Below are 19,387 nucleotides of genomic sequence, written 5' to 3'. Positions count from 1 at the left end.
TCTGGTGAAGCCTCTCACCGCCCCTGAGCCTCTGGCCTGTACCCCAGTTCTGTATGCACAAATAAATAAATCTAAAAAAAAAAGAAGTCTTTTTCTATTTGATTATAATTTTGAATATAGTATTTGTTGTATATCTGAAAATAAATGTTGACTATATTGTTCATATACTATCACGTTCATGCAAAATAAAATTTCAAGTCCTTTCATCAATTTAATAACAGTTAGCAAAATAAACCTATTGGGTAATGTCCTGAGTCAGTGTAGAAATCGCACTGGTCTCAGAGTCAGCAAACTTTAATTCTGGCTGTGTCAGGGATTATCTGTGTTATCAAGTCTCTACATGTTTAGACCTCTCTGAACCTAAACTGTGGAGTGAGATTTATTTTGCTCATAGATCCTAAATAGCTCTTTATTTCAGGAGACCACATTGCCTTATCTCACAAGAAAACTTGGTTCTCATCTCCTTTTATTTCAGGTAAGATTCCTGTTCTAAGCAAAGAAAAACTGCCTGTAGTAGGAATTGGAAAGCACCTGTGTGGTGTGGCAACAGGTATGTAAACATACTAAGGGCATGTAGAGGAACACATTTTTAGCCTAATGTGATCCCAGCCGTTTAAGTAGTCTCTTTTCAGTATCACTTAGGTGTATAACAAAATAATCTTCATAGTAGTACTGGACCTGTGTTATATATCAAAGATAGAACTTTCCTATTTATTTCCTCATTTTGGCCATTTTCCAAGGCAAATTAAGAGTTTTATGTGTAAATATTATGTTATATGGAACCTTATAGTTCTTTGGGTTATATTTCAGCCAAAAAGGAAACAAAGCATTTAAAGAAATTGTATGGATCCACCCCTGAAACTACCAATTGTTTTTTTAGAGGAGTCATTTGGGAAGAAGGCAAAAACCTATCTCACTCCCACATGAGTGTGTGTAAAGATGCTGGGGGAAAGGAAAAAAATGTCAGATAAAAAAAATGTAGGAAGTCTTGTCTTAGCACTCTGTCCATTAGATGGCGTATGGGAAGAGCATGGCTTTGAAATCAGGTTATGTAGCCTTGGCAAATTACTTACCCTTTCAGAAATTTGGCTGTTTCATCTGAAAGCAGAGCTAGGAAGATAGAATTCACCACTCTGTGTATTATATTAGTGTGTATAAATGTTAACTATTGTGACATCTTCTTGGCTCCTGCTCGTTTCATAATCTACGTATCTGAAGAATCTGGAGCCTCCCATATATGTTAGTGTATCCTCATAGTTTTTAGATGATGTTCGTGTATCTTATCTCATTTAACCTTCATAAAAACCTTTTGAAGTTAGCTCCTTTTTATCCTGGAGAGGAAAACAAACATACTCCTTTACACTTCTCCAGCTAATCCAGGTTTCTCAGAAATATAATCTACATTGGCCATGCTCCGCACCTTTTACCCTCCCTTGAGTCACTGTATCTGATGTCTCCCTTTATCCATCATTTTACTGAAAAAGTCTGTGCTGTCAGTACCTATCCTATTTCAGTTCTGTTTCCTTTTCTTCTGTGACTTTGTTCCTTATTCTTCCCTGATTTCTGTGACACTTTTTCTCTATTTTCCTCTTGGTCTCCATCCACTAAGGGGCCTTTAAATTTTAATCTTTAGGTACACATGCTATATACCTAATGTCTTTCCCTCCAACTGAAAACTCTTCAGTAGCTCCCAGTCGCCTGCATGGTAAAGTTGAAGCTCTTTTAACTTGATGTCCTACTCTTAGGCTTCCACCTTCCTCTTTTGGCCGCTTCCTGCCTCCAGCTTAATATCAGTAAATTTAAACTCTCTGTGCACCTTTCCCATGTAAGAACTGTGCACCTTTCCCATATAAAATATTGAATCAGTTTCTAAACTGACCAATTTCTAGTCATCCTGCAGCTAAGTTGTCACCACTCTGAGGGAGCCTCCTTAAAATAAAATACTCCTTAGCTATTATAATGTCCTCTTATATTTGTCTTCATACATGTTAATTAATTGTTTATACTCTAATTGCCCACTATGCTGACAATTTTTGAGCACAGAAAGTATGCCTGCACAATGTTGGGCATATAATAAGACACAGTATATGTTTGACTGAATGGCTTTGTTTATCAATTGCTATGGTAATATGCTACCAATTTCCATTTCCCTTTCTGGTTATATGATTTTTGTCCCTTAAATTTGCTGTAAATGAGAGATTGAGCTAGATAGCTAAAGCTCCTTCTGATTGTAGAACAACTTCATTTTTTTTAAATAAATATAATAGTTTATTTTTACATAATTTTGTGCCTTTTTCCATCTCAGTTATAATCCCTGTGGGCTTCCCATCACCAAATCACCCATGTGCCATCACCATAGTCCAGTGTACTTCTTTCAAACCCCACATTTTTTTATCCCATTCCACCCCTGTAAAATGTCTCTAATATATAGTTGTTCATTATTATTATTATCCCCCCTGGCCCTTTAAATTCCTGCTATGAGTGAAACCATCTGGTATTTTTCCTTTTCTTTCTGGCTTATTTCACTAAGCATGATCCCTTCCAGCTCTATCCATGTTGCTGCAAAAGGCATGTGTTTATCTTTTTTGGTTGTTGAGTAATATTCCATTGTGTATATATGTACCACATCTTTTTAATCCAGGCATTTACTTTTGGGCATTTGGATTAGAACAGCTTCATTTTTAAATAATTTTTCAGCTATTCACATTTCTGGAAATCATTTACTTAATCCAAAATCAGTTAAAACAGTGACTATTTTGTCAGAAAATGTTAAGAAAGTAATAGATTAGCTGTCATGTTCTTCACATGCTAGTTTCTCAGTAATACTTGTTGGTTTGAACTAACAGGTATTACACTTAACAGTGAATAGATTTATTCAGTTAGTCAAATTTACTATATGAATAATGGATTAAATTCACTGGACAGTCAGATTAATATTCACTTGTGATGTTTTAGGGTAATAACATTTAAAAATTATATTTTTGATTGGACAGACACAAATTAACAGTTTAATCAGATAGAAAAATGTGGGTTTTATAGCTTGTTTTGAGCTCTTAATTGTCAGCATATTTAGCATTTTTCTATAGAAAGTAGTTGTAGTCATGGAAAATTCATTTGTTTCATTTTAAAACATACTATACATGTGTCATTTTAGCAAGTAATATAGGCACCTCTAAATTTGTGTGTTAGTTATAATATAACCCATAAAGCTTAATGTATAAATACAATAGGGCTGCTTTCCAGTCTAGATGCCTTTTCCTTCTCAACTCTTTGACTCATCATTGTGAACATCTTTACATTGCAGGATTAGCACCTAACAACAGCATTAGCAGTTATTTCTTAGCATTTGTCATTTATTTCTTTCATTGGATTTAACTCAAAATTTCTTTAGAATGTAAGTGTAATAGATACTTTTTTTGTATAAAGTCATTTCCTCAAACACAGATAGAAAAATGAGAGTGAACTCATATGGATGATTAAAATTTTTGCAAATTGTAGATCCTAAGTGTCAGATAATTTTATTGGAATGTTAGACTTTCTGCAGAATAAATCACTAGAGAAGGTGACACAATAATAAGAAAAAAGCAAATATGAAAAGTTGACAACTGATGAAAGAACTATACAAGTATAAAAATTATGTTAAAATGTTGTGGGGTTTTTTTTTTTTTTTGGTTGGTTTTTAAAGACCATAGTGCTTAATAAATGTAAAATAATATATTTATTTTAAAAGATGATGTGGTTTTGGGGGGCCACATAATTGTGTTTGCAGATCTTGCATTACGATGTTTGGTTGAAACCTATGCTGCCAGTTGTGAGGAAAGAAATGAAGAACCTTTAGCCAAACGCATAAAGAATGATAAAACAGAAAAAGAAATTAACACTTTGGCCAAGGAAGGAAATGAAAAAAATGTGCCAGAGAAGTGGACCCCTGTGGCTGGCATTGTTATTGCGCTCTGTTGTCACCACAGGTGTGATTGGAGACATTATGTGGGCAAAGAATATTTCAAGGCTCTAGGCCTTGGAGCGGTGGAATTCCACTATTTCCAGCGAATGAGTAGCTGGGCGACTTGTGGGATGCGGAAGACATCTTTGGAAGCCTCAAATATTACCACAGTGAGAAAAGACCAGAAGAATGATGACAGTGAAGAGCATGATGATGGGGGATACAGCAGAATCACAGATGACAGTGCTGAGAATTTGCCTGGGTAAGTGCCTACTCTGAAATGCACAACATTGGGCAGAAATACTTGGCTATTGCTGTGCTTCTTGGATCAGTGCTACCAGAATTTTATTCATGGGATACATTTGACCCTGAAACTTCAGAGTAAGTTAAAACACACACATTTTTATTTTGGGCATAAATGGAAGCATATGAAGCATAGTACATAGCACCTACTTTATTATGGGCTCTTTAGCAGCTTATCAAGTAATAGAAGTGACTGAAGTAATTTTCTATAAACTTTCACAAAATTTTAATAATGTTTGTATGTATTTATTCAATTCAGGTTTCTTACTGTTGAAGAAAAGAAGAAAATAGGGCAACTTTGTAAATTACTGATCGACCAAGGCCGATTCGAGTACTTGCAACAGAAGGGATTCAGTCCTGCACTCCAGTACTATACAGACCCTCTGGTGTCTTTGGAAAATGTGTTGTTAACTGCTTTACCAAATCATTCTTCATCACCAGAAACAACTACTTAATGGAAAGAAATTTTGAACATCTGTCTTCGACCAAAACAAAGATGCAAAACATTTTAAATTGTATTTTTATATTCATGGAAATATAATTAGCAGATAATATGAACTTTTAAAAATGTGGCCTCAATGAACCTTAACAATAGCTTTGTGTTTTACTTCACAAGTCCAAACAGAGAATTCACCAAATTCCAAGTAATCCTCTTCTCATGTCTGTTCAGCAGGACATCTTGAAGTATATTATCCATCAGTACTTACAGAGGTTGGTGATGTAGACGAACAACTTACTTGGTTATCTGAAACATACATCATATGTCAACACATAACTAGTACATCTATTTTTGATTTCCATTAATTTTTGAAATATTTTGCTTTGGTTTTACTTAATGCTTCTGCAGTTCAAGATGTAATGATCAGTTGTCAGTTTGTAACAAGGGTGAATCTGAGAATTTCCGCATGTAGGGATTTTTTTTTTTCATGCAGATATGGAAAATATAATCAATTGTGATATTTTTCCAGTGCAAAGGAATTCAAAGGTGTTCACAATCAATGAAATTCCCTTTCAGATTTTCAGAGTATTGCTTGTATTTAATTATTACTAGATTGGCCTAAGGTAAATACCAAAATTGAAGAGATTATTTTCAAGGAAAGAAAATATGGTTTCAAGTTGATTTTTTTTCTGTTGGATAGTAACCTAGAGCGCTAACTAGAATTTCCAAAAAGATACTTAGAAGACTTATTCACAAATTAAATAGAAATTTACAAATTACTTTTGAAGGTGATTAGGTATCTCATTTTCTTTTAGCAGACCATATCTACATTTATAAATACAATATACACTGATTCTTCCCTGTGTGTGGAAATAAGTTAAAACAGAAATTAGGTAATAAAACCAAAAACTTTATCACATTCAGGCCTCATTTAACTTGTAACCAGTTTCTATGCACAAACAAATATTATAAACCAAACATATGGCAGGACTGTTATTCTTTTCCACATCTGATCCATTATTTCTCTTTATTTTTGAAAACTTAACTTACTTAACATTTGGTACATTTGTCAAGATAAAGATTCAGAATTAATATAGATACTAAGTTAATATTTTTAGCTAGCTTTTATCTTGTCGGCCTATGATTACATGAATAGTAAATTAAAAGCCTAGGCTATTTGTAATTCCTAACCTTCCTACTTTAGGTTAAGCTCACATTTTCTGACACTACCTAGGTTCAAATTCAGACTATCACTTCTCAGCTGTATAATCATAGGCAAATTATTTAATCTTCATGTGCCTCAATATCTTCTTCAAATGGGGATTATGATAATGATACCTACCTCACGAGGTTGTTGTAAACATCAAGTGTAAGACCTATAAAATGCTAACAATTCAGAACTCAGAGTACTCAATAAATACTCAACTTATTAAGAGTCCTAATTCTTGAATCTTTATTTTTCCTTTGTTCTTCAGTTTTTTAAGTCATGTAGGCATACTCGATTTTATTATCTCTTTAAGTTGTAACTTTTTCTTTTGTTGTAAGTTTGTCAGATATTATTAAAGTAAGGTGTTCGGATTGTTTTTTAAGTAGTGACTCATGTGACCCCATCAAGTAAATGAAGATAACACATTCATCAATTAGCCTGATTTACTAGGTCAGGCAATGTCACTTTGCATGATACAATCTAGTGTATATCATTCAACAGTTTATGCCCAGAAATAAAAGGTATTTTGCAATAGGCATACTCTCAGTTATGGTTCATTAAGCAGAAATACACAAAAATTACACTGACACCATCCTATGACCCATTAAGCTTAGTGATATGTTTAACGGGAAGAAAAACTTGCCCTTCAATGTACCAGACTTAGGTCATGATCATTGTTTTCTCAATTTTGCTTATTTTTTTCAAAATGTCATGAGAAAGAGACTATACCTTTGCAGTTTCAGCAAACCCCTTCTTGCTCTTTAAACTCATCTATATAACTACCTAGCCACGTTTGTCCCACACATGCATCAAATTTACTGTTAAAATGAAATTTTTGTGCTTGCCACCAGATCCTGCCCACCAAACTTCTAGCTACATTTCCCCTTCTCAGCACCACCATCCAGCCAGTAATTCTAGCCCTAAATTGAGACTTACTTTGAACTCCTTTTTCTCACCTTTATTAGATCATCAGCTCTACTTTTTTTGTAAATATTCTCTTACTTTTCAAAAGTAGTACCCAAACTACAATACCTTTGTTTTCCTCTGCTCTCTAGTCTGTTTTGAGTCTGACCTTACCACAACAGAGATCTAATCACCATTTTCTAAGCATGCCCCATTGGTGTTGGGAAAAATGTGTCCAGCGGAAAAACTAATTGCAACCTGAGTTATATACACATCTCATACCTGCTTTTCTTCGTGACTCCTGTATATATATGTGCATAAACTGAAGGCCAAATAATTCCTGTTCGTCTTCATCTGTGCTATCCCTGGGAGGAAGTGTTACTTCCAATTTCAATGGGTTGTCTCTGAAGTTGACAAACCTAGCAGTTCATCAAAAAACAGTATTTTTATAGGTGCCATAGAAGTATAATCTTATTCCCTGGAAAAAAGATCAAATGATAAATACTAAATTACTCTTATTTGACTGCTTCAATAACATCTTGGTGAGATGTGATATATCCCAAGAATCTTAGAAGTTTCTTTCCTAAGAAAAAAGAAAACTTACTTTCAAACCTTGTGAAAGCAACTTAATTCATAGCATAGATTTAACATGCTGCAGTTTTCACTTTACGAGTAAATCGAATGCATCGTAAATTATTAATGCTATGAACTTCAAGTTCATGGTTTAAGATAGTTTTAAGTTTCTGCATACTTGATCGGCTTACTGTTCAATCTCATTTATCACTGACTTCACCATAGTTGCTGAATAAGTGAAGGAATGAATATCTTAAGATGGAAGTTGTGGGATTTAGTTTGGATTCTTTTGTTTTATGCTTACTGTAAGGAAATTAAAGTTTGAAAAGAAGAAACAAGTGAGTTTTAATAGTAATTAACTTACTAAAATTTTTATTCTATCTAGAATGTAATTTGTAGTAATTAGGAAAATATTCACAATGTTATGCTTTTGGTTTTTATATCATTGAGGTTTGTCAGCAGTTACTAAGATGATCTTCACAAAAATGTCACCCAAAGATCAGTCCTTAAAAGTTGGCAACTCCCAGTACTGCTTTAATATCCAAGATTCATTCTTGAATAATTATGGCAATATTAACTATATTTATAAATTTCAGGATTCCAGAATTGAAATTTTTTTTTAATTTATTCATTTATATGAATGAGAACGTAAGTCTAGTAATAGTAATTTCTCCATATTGTTCTGCAGCCAGAAAAGAATATGTCAATTTTGTGGCTACAACTTTTTACCTCAGATTGGTCATCTCTTCCATGCACACTGGAATATCTTCTAATTTATTGTTGGTGAGAACAAGAGTACCCAGATTTTTCATATTGCTGATAGTATCTGGTAAGCATGTTATTTCATTCCGTTGCAGCCATAATGTATGCAGGTTTTGCATTCTAAAGAAGTAAAAGAGGTTGCTGTGATTAATCACACACAACATGAAAACCCTGGTTCTTATTAAATGAAAAATCAAATGTCATCTTTCATACTATCTTTCTTAACCAGTATACCTATTGGGTTAGCTTCATATTGCCTGCAGGGAGACTGCATCAAGAAATTAAGTTCTATACTACACTCTTACCATATGCAGGTAGAAATAAAATAATTATTTTTTTAATTTTTAGAGATTTGTTTTTATTTACATTCATAAATAATTGGGGTCCAAGTGGTGAGGGGACTCACAAAAGAGTGGGAAACAGGACAAGCAGATTGACTGAAATACACTGCTGAAGGGAACAGCAGGTGAAACAGGAGAGGTCTGTTGTGTAGGTCAGCTCCCTGACCAGGGTTTGAACACATGTCACAGTGGCTAGTGATAGCCCTGAGACTTTAACCCCTGCACCATCAGGAGACACCTGTATTTTAAAATTAATTGCCATTCTCAAAATTAATCTCATTCTTAAATAACTGCTATAAATGTTATTTAATCTGAATTGGAATCTTGAGGATTAAAAAAATTAGAAATTATTAATATGTTCAACTAAGTTTAGGTAGGTAGGTATAACGTTGTTAAAGGTATAGACTCCAAAACAGGCTGCCTAGTTTCACATCTTAACTTGAACCCTTCTTATCATGATATTGAACAATTTAACATCTCTGCAGGAATTCCCTCATCCTTTTGTAAATGCACACAGTTCCTGGCACACATTGTTACTGCTGTGGCATCTCTCAGTTTATTGAAGTTAGTTTTTTTTTTTTTTTTTTTAAAGATTTATTTATTTATTCATACAGAACTGGGGTACAGGCCAGAGATGCGGAGGGTGAGAGGATTCACCAGAGACAGAGCGGGAAGCAGAACAGGCAGATCGATGAAGTACACTGCTGAGGGGAGCAGCGGGCGGGTCAGGAGAGGTCTGCCACGCCATGTGGTCACCTCCGGGGCAGGCGGGGATTGAACTCATGCGGAAGTGGCTTTAGTTTCTCAGTGCAGTGCTTTAACCCGCTGCGCCACCAGGGAGGGCCTGAAGTTAGTTTTTATCTCCCCACACCCTTTTACTCTTTTGGAGTCAGTTAAAATATTCTATTAAAAAATAGCATAGTAAGTACTAAGTGGAAGTATGTGAGTGATTCATGTTTGGGGGTCCCTTTTGTTTTACCTCTTAGTATCAAGAATGCTTCCACACATCTGTTGGTAACAAGAAAATGTATTTCATTTACCTTTCTATAGTGTCAGGAAGTTGTTCAAGACTGTTGCTTCCCATATCAAGCCACTCCAGGGAAGGCATATCCAACACAGCAGGAGGGATTGTAGTAAAGCTGTTCATGCTCAGATCAAGGTGAATAAGCTTCACCAGACTGCTGAGCTGAAGGGGAAGTAAGATTTTCCCAAGTAAATGACCACAGTGTAAACAGCTAAAATACATTGGTAAAGGAAATATATCACTTCAAAGAATATTCACATTATGCTTGGATTTTACAAAGTATAATAAATGTAGTCCACCACAAATTTGAAGTAAAAGTTAAACCAAGAAAACTTCAGATTAATGAAAAACTCTGTCATGGAAAGGTGATTTATTTAAACCAAATATACCTTCCCAAACCTGCCTGATAGGAGCTTTTTTCCTAAGAGTAGGCATATCTAATCTTTTCATCCAATAGTTGAATTTTTATGGCAAAGCCTAAAGGTCAAAATAATAGTTACCTTTATTTAACCCCCTTCTTTGTCACTGATGCTTTTTACATGCATCACCTCTGTCACAGAAATTATTATTGGTTTATTTTATTTTATAAATTTAAACACCAATTAAAAATAATAAGAAGACTAATACGGCAAAGACCAGTATATTTCAGAAATGAAGTGAACATATAAAGAGAACATACTGATAAGATTGTATCCTCTACATACACCATCCTTCTTCCTTTTTATTTATTTTTTATTGTTTTAAAGATTTGCTTTTAATTATTTATGCATAAAAGAACTGAGGTACAGTCAGAGGTGTGGGGTGTGAGAGGATTCACTAGAGACTGAGTGGGGAGCAGAACAGATGTATTGACTGAAATACACTGCTGAGGGGAGCAGTGGGCAAGACAGGAGAGGTCTGCTGTGCCATATGGGTCAGCTCCCTGGTCAGGGATTGAACCAAGACTATAGTGACTGCCAATAGATTGATAGCACAGAGACATAACCCCCTACACCACCACGGAGGCCCCCTTTCTTTTTAGAAGTAACTCCTTTTCTGAATTTGTTACTATATATTTGCCTACATATAACTAATATATTTTTGTAAACTAATTTTTATTTATAGGTTATGATAATGTACTTTCTCTTTTTCTCTCTGCATCAGTTTTTAAATGTATCGTGTATCGATAGCTCTAGTTTATTCATTTATAGTATCCCTTTAACTATCTTTGTTCCCTACCCCTTAGACTGAGAAAGCTCTGAGTACCTGAATCCTCAACCTTTGTGCCATAAATTAATGGATAATCCTGATACCAGCTATACATGGTGAGGATCTTATTTCCAAAATAATCTCAGGATATATAAATGAAAATACTAAAGCTTTGACTTACACTCAAGTTTTTCTGGACCTAATGTTACAAAATATCTTCCTATTTAACACTATACTAAAGATTTTAAGATTAAAGAATTAGTTTATGTTTACAAAAGGTCTGTTTAACTAGGAAAGTTTAATATTTCCTAGTTCAGAATCATTAAACAACTCCCCCAGCCCCCCCAAAACACACAGACAAACCCACAAGTAAATGTTTATGAAAAAGCAGGATTGGTCCCAATGATGGGATGTTTCTCCAGCTTTGGAAGTCACAACTGAAGAACATTTCTTTTCAAAATTCACCATCAAACATTAAAATTTTTGAAGTAGTTCAGAATAGAGTATAAAAAGATTGCTTTTACATTAATAAATATGTGTCCACAGCGTACAGTTTATAATTGCTGAGAGACAAGTTTCATGTTTATTTCTCTGGTTAGCCCACAAGTGATGCTGGTTCTGTGATAGGATCTTTGATGCTAAGTAGAGCTTTATCTAATTAAAAACATGCATTATACTTAGAGAAATAGGAAGTAGTTTACACTAAGTATTTTTCTGAAATGAGTCCCTTGTAAGTCTTCATTTTTAATTATTGAGCAATTGAGAAGTTAAAAATTGAAAAGTAGATAGAAAATATAACCATAGGTGTTTACATATTTCTGACCTCTTGTGGAAGATCACTTATGTCTCTGTTAACTGCAAGTTCTAGTTTCTCCAAGCTGGCACAGTTACTCAGTTCCTTAGGGACAGTTTTGATTTTGTTGTAACTCAGAATCAGTTCCTGAAGTCTAGTCAGCAATCCTACAAAAAGTAAGGTACAACAGAGGGCAGATGGTTATAAAACATTTCCAGCTGTGAAGCATTACAACATAACCTACTTCCCAATTTGCTGTTGACAGATTTACACCTCTGATTTTTTCTCAATAGGTATCAAGTTAATCAGTGCTGTAGGCAAAAATACATTATTTTCCCCTTCTAATTTATATTATCATTGTCACTAATTTTCCACGTGGAGATTTTATTTTTCTGTTTAAGAATCATTATTTTCTTTCTAGCCTTTAACCTATTCTCTGGGAAGAATAACTGAACCAGAAGTACTATTACCAGAATCTACACCACACAGAGACTTTCCTTGCATAGAAATCCTATCTTGAGTCACCTCAGTAAATCCCAAAGTTTGGATGCTCTTGGAAGCTTCTATTATGTTTAAATTTTGCTCAACCTTCAATTGGGGATATATAAACATGAGGTCTTTATGTCATGTATTTAAAAAACCCCATAAAACAAACAAACAAAAAACTCAATAAAAAAGTATATCTACAGATAATAAAGTAGCATGTACATGAAGCACGATCTTCCTTACCAATTCCTCGAGGTATCTCTGAAATTGTGTTCCTAGATAAATCTAACACAATAAGATTCTGGAATCTTCCAATGAATTCAGGAATTTTTAACAAACCAGTTCTATGAAGTTGCCATTCCTGTAGCTGATTCAGTTTCAGTAGAGAAGAAGGAAGGGTCTAAAATCAAATAAAAGAAGTGATAATCACTGTATTACTTAAATTAATTTGTCATGCTACACTGAAGTACAATTATAGAGGTATTCTTTGATTTGTAAAAGAACCTCAAAATGCCTTTTCCTTAACAGCTTATATTTCCAAGTATTTGTATTCTTTTAAGTTTTAGAAAACACTACTTTGTGTATATTTGGGGGGGGGGAGGGGAACTAAACCTTCAAACCCTAATCATAATAGAATAAACAACAATTAATATTATAGTTAATAAAGCACATTTGTAGAATGATGTTGTGTTAGGCTTTTCTATAGTACAAATGCTACTGAAATGATTCTGTGGTGGTTAATTGAAATCATAGAGAAGCAAAACATTTGAATCAATAATTCAAACTCCTTTCAGATCTTGAAATAAAAGATTTCTAAGGAGGAATTTATTAATTTAAGGATTTAATGAGTCTTAGCCATTCTGAACTGTCTTTTCCTTTTCACTCTAAAATAGTCAAAGGAGAAATAAAAGTGCTAAACCCAAAATATCCCCATATGCATGAAGACAAACACTAACTCAAGCAGCTACGTGTGTGTGTGTGTGTGAGTGAAGGAAGGAAAGAGAAGGAAAGAGAACAACCACGTTCAAGAAAGATTGAGGAGGCACAAGGGGTTAAGATGAAGCACTAGCCACAGACACTGCAGCAGGAATTCAATCCCCAGCAGGGAGCTGACCTACAGGGCAGCAGACCTCTCCTGTCTCACCCACTGCTCCCTGAAGCAGTGTATTTTAGTTAATCACCTTGTTCTTCTAACCTCTCTGTCTCTGGTGACTCCTCTCCCCTGCACCCCACATCTCTGGCTTATACCCCAACTCTTGTATGCATAAATACATAAATCTCTTAAACAAAAAAACAAGAAAGATTAAGAATGAGAATCAGTCAGTAGTCCTGGAAAAATAACCATTTCCATTTTGTGAAGTTTAAACTGGGAACTTATTTTGGAAAAGCTACAGATTTTTGTTAGGGATATATAGCATCATCTTTATAGAAAACTAAAAATTGCTTATTATAAAGATTAGTAGAAATATTACAAGTGACTTATGTTTAGACAGAATTGAAGCAAATCAACTCAATTTTTGCAAAAAAATGTGAAATTATGCTTCTTTTCACTTGTTAGTATTGCCCAAATTGATTAGATGTAGTATTAAAATTACAGTTTCAAAGTATTTCATACTTAATCACAGTCACAGTATCATTAAATCAAATGTGCCTGAAATGCTTACCTTCCACTCCTCTTTTTCAATCCTCAAAATAACTCTTCCATCTTCCCTTGTGACCTTTTCTTTTAGCTTGGTAAAGTTTACTCGTTCTTCCCAGATTCTCACTAACCTAAGATCAAGAAATCATTGTAGTTCACAGGTAAAAACATGGGTAGCATTTAGTTTTATATATTTAGAAAAATGACTCACCAAAAACAACTATTTCATCAGTAATATCTGTAAATCAGATAAGAATATTCACAATATGCCCTATTTTTATATTTTTAAAAAGGATGGTTGTCCAAATTTTTACAACAGTTGATATATAGTTCACATACATAAAATTTGTTCTTTTAAAAATACAATTCTGGGGTCTCCCTGGTGGCCTCTGAGACCACAGATGGGACAGCAGACCTCTCCTGTCTTGCCTGCTGCTCCCCTTACCAGTGTATTTCAGTAGATCTGCCTGTTATGCTCTCCACTTTGTCTTTGGTGAATCTTCTCACCCCTCACAGTCCGCACCTCTAGCTTACCTCCAGTTCTTATATGCATAAATAAATAAAACAAATCTTCTTAAAAAAAAAGTAATAAAAAGCTATAAAAATGACTAGCAAAAAGTTTTCTACTTCTATAGTAGAAAAATTATGTACAAAATGATTTTAAAAAGTTAAAAATTGGGGCCTCCCTACGGCACAGGAGTTAAAGTCTCAGTGCCATCAAGCTGTCACCACCCACTGCATAATGAGTTTGATTCCTGACCAAGGAAGTGACCTCCATGGTGCAGCAGACCTCTCCTGTCTCACCTGCTGTTCCCCTCAGCAGTGTATTTCAGTCAACCTGCTTGTTCTGCTCCCCACTTTGTCTTTGGTGAATCCTCTCTCCCCCTGCACCTCTGGCCTGTACCCAGTTTTGTTTGCATAAATAAATAAAACAAATATTTAAAAATAAGTTAAGAATTGAAAGTTTGGCAATTTTTTGCCTATTAGACTGATACATAATAAATAAAAGTAGTCACTAAAACACAGTTTAAGTAATTTGATTATTTGGCAGAAACCTCTTGCCAACTAAGTTAATTATATTCTTACCAGTTTTGCTGATTAAATAATCGTCAGTGAATATTTTATTATAGTAAGCAGAAAACCAAATCATGTTTAAAAATGTAATCTTTGCTGTTAGTACATGTGTGTAAAAATATTTTATCGAGTCTGTATATTTTCACATGCTGTTTGTCAGAAATTTTATCTGCTAACTGGTATACTGTGGCAGTGTCTATGTGTGGCTTTCAAGACTGAACAGCTGAACTTCCAGTAATTGAGAAAAAAATGTTATGCATCTATTCAATTTTATCACTTTTTATACAGGCAACTATTCAGACAATAGACATAATGATTACTAATTACTTAATACTCATAAATTTATGTTTCAGAATGAATGCCGTTGGTTGTCGCGTCCCTAACTTTAAACATTAAAGGATTCATCAAGTACCTGTTACGAGCCAAATACTATGCTAGGCTCATGAATACAAAAGTCTCTGTCCTTAATACATCTACAGTGAGACCACCTGTTAGTACACAAGTTTCTTTTCATTGCTACAGTGATTCCTAAATTCCTCTTGAGTCTAAAACCTACACTTTGCAAAACTGTTTCTAGAAAATATGGAGCTAGACATGAATTTTGTTAAGTGTAAAAGTATCTTCCCTCCTAAATTCCTTCAATAATATCTGTTTGGGTTTGGTTTTTGTCACTCAGATTGCCAGAAAGCTCCACAAATTATATCTAACCTTAATGATCATATAGGTGTATGTAACTTAACTTTTAGGATTAAGTTCTCCAACCGAATCATACTATAGTTAAGAAGTCAAAAAAGAAGCGGTAGGTACGATAATGCTTTTATACAGAGGTAACTAGAAGCTGTTGAAATTTAGTGAGTCTACTTGTTGAACAAGAAACAGAAATAATTGCCACTCTTGTGAGTGAGGCCAAGCTGCGATGCCTAGAAGTATACCTGTCAGTATGTGACAGGGAGAGACGTGAATCTGAGACACAAACTGACACCCTTTGAAGCTGTCAAGGCTCTGGAATTGCCTTGCTTCAGGACTTTCTTATCTTTAAGCCAGATTTAGTTGAATTTCTGTTATTTATCAACTGATACAAGAACATTAAATGTTTAGGAAGAGATTAAATGAATGCAGATTGTAGGGAGCTATTTGGAATCAATGAAGAAAGGGAATATCCTTGCAAAATTGGTAGAAAAGTTTGGCAACATCCAACTAGGAAGGTAGATAGGTATCAAGAAAACAGAGAAAATGAGAATCAAACTAAGTATAGATAAAGTCACAAATTTAGTTGACTCATGGGGCATAGGTAGAACTCTGCTATTCAAATAGGTGAGAATCTATAGTACCATCTACTGGCAGATATTGTAGATCCTAGGGGATATCATCTGAAAAAACTACTAAAAAGTAAATTAAATGGTAACAATCAAATGTTGATCAGTGAGGGCCTAAGATTACTACTATTTTCATATGCAGGAATTGTATTGTGTGTGTAGAAGATCTGGGGTGTAAGCCAAAGGGGCGGGGGGGGGGGTAAGAGGATTCACTAGAGACAGAGTGGGGAGCAGAACAGACAGATTTACTGAAACACACAACTAAAGGAGTAGCAGGCAAGACAGGAAAGGTCTGCAGCATCATATTGGGTTGGCTTCATGGTGGGGGATTGAACTCAGGCCGTCGAGGTGAGAGCACTGAGATTTAACCCTTAGGCCACAAGGGAGGCCCCTGAGACTTGTAATTTTGAGGCCCTATCACATAACCATACTTACATGGAGTCAGGTGTTTCCTTTAGTTATATTTTGAGGTTTCAGTAAATAAAAATCTATCAGATTCAATAATGTAACAGTTAATAAGTGCCCTTTTCTGCAATAATGATGTTACACATTTTCACTAGTCTACAATAACAAGCATGTAAGAGCATACTTCTGTTGAAATTCCTTCTCTTGCTTCAGGTCTTCACTATGTTTCTTGATTCTTTTTTCCCAAACAACCTTTACAGCATTGACAGCTCCAGCACAAACCATATTTTCTGACATGATTTCTCCACATTGTCACAGAATCACCAGCTTCATTAAGTTCTGAATAGCTGATTCATAGGTGCTGTCTCAGAAAAGACCTAAATTGTACCAGAGGATAAAAACATATTTCAGAAAGTTCAGTGAGGAACACAAAGATAAAAATGGCTTACATTTACAGGACACTTTCCATGATCCCATAACTATCTTATACACACTGCATTCCATTAATAATCCTAAAATACTATAATGTGGTACTTTCATTGTGTCTATATGCAGATGAGAAAACTGAGCTTTAAAGAAGATGACTGACTTACACAGGGTCTTATATTTAGTACCTGGAAAAGGGGGAAACTGATACAAATCTCATTCTTATGTTACTGTGTAATTCTCAGCAATAGAAAGCTGCAACTAGCCAACATGTTTAATTATAAAAACATGGTTAATATTGGAAATATAAATGGATATATAAAATAAGGCAGGCATATTGGGGTATTTACCCATAGGTACAGGTTGGAATTCAGTGAAATGTTTTACTTTTGTGTAAAATAAATGGCTTATGCACAGAAGCAATATTGAGGAGTGTGACTTGGAAAATAAAGAAATGCTTATGTAATTGCTAGAGACCCATTTGTTGAAATAATATCTTACCAATAATAGCATTAATATTTCATAAAATTATACTAATAATAATGAAAATTTAATTCACAATGGAATTATTTCCTCCCAAACTCAGGAAATGGAAGATGTCTATAATCATTACTTCTATTCAGCATTATCCCAGACTGCTTTAATGCTAGGAAAAGAAGTAAAGAAAGTACAAATTTGGAAAGGAAGGAGTGCAATTTGCAACAGCACAGAAAAACAGGTACTCTCATACACTAAACCTGGTGGCATATGTTGTAGTATTCTTTATGCAGAGAAATTTGATGTTGTCTATCAAACTTATAAATATACATAATACTTGTCAGAATTTATAGTGCAAACATTTCCAAATGTAAAATGATATTACCAAGTTATTCCCTACAGTGCTTTTCATAACAGCAAAAGACTGGAAACAACATAACTTTCCATTACTAAATTACAGTACATTCTTGTCATGGAAAATTGTTTAGCTCCATAAAGAAGGGACTTTTTTAATAACTGAATGCCATGAATGCCACAACATATGACTGCCACAGTTTATCTATTCTTATGAACACAGATATTTGGGTCCCAGATTTTTGGTATTATGTGCAGTAATATTTCTGAAATTCTTGTTGTTCTTGGTGCTCAAGGGGTGTTGTTTCTATTGAGTATATAACTAGAATTTGAATTGTTGGCTAATAGTATGTGAATGTTCAAATTTATAAAACAGAGCCAAATTATATTCCAAAGTAGCATAAAACTACCTATGAAAAAGGAAAAAAAGAAATGAGATGACCACTGAAAAGTAAATAAAAAGAAAATAGTTAAAATGGTTGCTTTTATGGTGATAGAAATAGGATATAGTATAATGCAGAAATGGGTTATATGGTAATGCTTTTCATTATAATCCTCTAGAATCCTCTAAGTATTCATTTCTTTAAACTTAAAAGTATGCATGTGTGTGAATAAGAGAGATTGAGGCATACAGAAAAAGGGGGGAAAACTGTTCAACTCTAACTCAAAGGAGTAACTACACGCGTATATTCACTGCAGCAACAAGTTACAAAAACAATCTAAGGGTCTTTAAATAATTAACAACCTCAGTTTTACAGCAAAGTAAAGGAATAGGCCAAAACAAACCCTTGATATCTTGCTGCAAAACTGAGGTGACTGGAGAGGAGAGTGTTGGTGGGAGTGAGAGCAGAGAGATAAGGGGCCCCATGAACTGTGTAGAGGATTACTAGGGTTTTTGTATGGTATGATAACATACTTTTGGGAGGTGTGGGAAATGAACATTTTCTCAATAACCATAATTTTAAGAAAACCTGTATTACAGAAGAAAGCATATTTAAAATTGCAATTTAACTTCAATTGCCAATATGCAAATTATTAAGCATGGGTCCCCATATTTAAACAATGAGCAGATTGTAAGATCATAGGCCACCAAGAAACTTTGGTGTACATATACTGCAGTCAGACTCCCTGGGTATATTAGTCAACTTAAAATATATTGTCTCAGATTTTAATAACTGTGATGTATTTAATGACTGAATTAAAAAATGTGTTTTAAACCAAGATTCTACATGTAAATGTGTATTTTACTAGACATATAAAACTATTCATGTGCCAAGTCATTTCCTCTTATGCCATTAAACTTAGTCCAGGCATCAGTTTTCCTATAGCAGCTACCAGTTTTCCTAGAGGAAAACAGGTCAATAATTGATGTGTGCAGTTCTGCCTCCAGCAAGTGACTGTGACCCCATCTTGGTCATCAACATGACAAGCAAGCACTGAGCATGACCGTGAAGTAAATGCAGCAATGACATGACTAGGAGTCAGCTCCCCAAAGTCAAAAGAAAGCAAAAGAAATACGATTTTCAAAGAAATGTTTCTTAACTTCCAAGGAAATCAGTCTTGCAGAGAAAATTTACAATTACATGAACCCCCAGAGAGGATTTTAAACTCAATCCTAAGTTTAGTTGCACATTCCAGAAACACACAGTAAAGGCATCCTCAGAATCTACGTACCTGTGAATAATGGGGGAAAATGTTTTTGAAAAAATACTTACCATTATCCATGGATGCAGA

At 34.5% G+C, this 19,387-nt stretch overlaps 2 protein-coding genes across 3 annotated transcripts in view; one reads left to right on the top strand and one right to left on the bottom strand.

Annotated features, from left to right (window-relative positions):
- Positions 1 to 6,373, top strand: part of TRMT13 (tRNA methyltransferase 13 homolog (S. cerevisiae)) — a 17,095-nt gene extending 10,722 nt beyond the window's left edge. Inside the window, exons 9-11 of the mRNA XM_012730104.1 lie at positions 476 to 550; positions 3,770 to 4,205; positions 4,506 to 6,373. Of these exons, the coding sequence (XP_012585558.1) occupies positions 476 to 550; positions 3,770 to 4,205; positions 4,506 to 4,701 (707 nt within the window). The 3' untranslated portion in view covers positions 4,702 to 6,373. The remainder of the gene's footprint in view (positions 1 to 475; positions 551 to 3,769; positions 4,206 to 4,505) is intronic.
- LRRC39 (leucine rich repeat containing 39) lies at positions 4,917 to 19,387 on the bottom strand. Of its 2 annotated transcripts, XM_012730105.1 has the most exons (9): positions 19,369 to 19,387; positions 16,581 to 16,773; positions 13,627 to 13,732; positions 12,206 to 12,362; positions 11,507 to 11,643; positions 9,512 to 9,657; positions 8,098 to 8,250; positions 7,078 to 7,214; positions 4,917 to 4,991 (listed from the first exon to the last, which is right to left on the bottom strand). In XM_012730105.1, the coding sequence occupies exons 2-9, from the start codon at positions 16,691 to 16,693 to the stop codon at positions 4,936 to 4,938; spliced, it is 1,005 nt and encodes a 334-aa protein (XP_012585559.1). In that variant the 5' UTR covers positions 16,694 to 16,773; positions 19,369 to 19,387; the 3' UTR covers positions 4,917 to 4,935. The 2 variants fall into 2 exon arrangements, with proteins under 2 accessions (XP_012585559.1, XP_004689796.1); XM_004689739.2 differs by lacking the exon at positions 19,369 to 19,387 and having other exon boundaries at positions 16,581 to 16,973.

Source organism: Condylura cristata, unplaced genomic scaffold (genome assembly GCF_000260355.1).
Source record: "Condylura cristata isolate star-nosed mole 26May11 unplaced genomic scaffold, ConCri1.0 scaffold00026, whole genome shotgun sequence".
NCBI lineage: Eukaryota > Metazoa > Chordata > Mammalia > Eulipotyphla > Talpidae > Condylura > Condylura cristata.
Note: the sequence above shows the minus strand (reverse complement) of the source record. Positions and strands in the feature narration are given on the sequence as shown.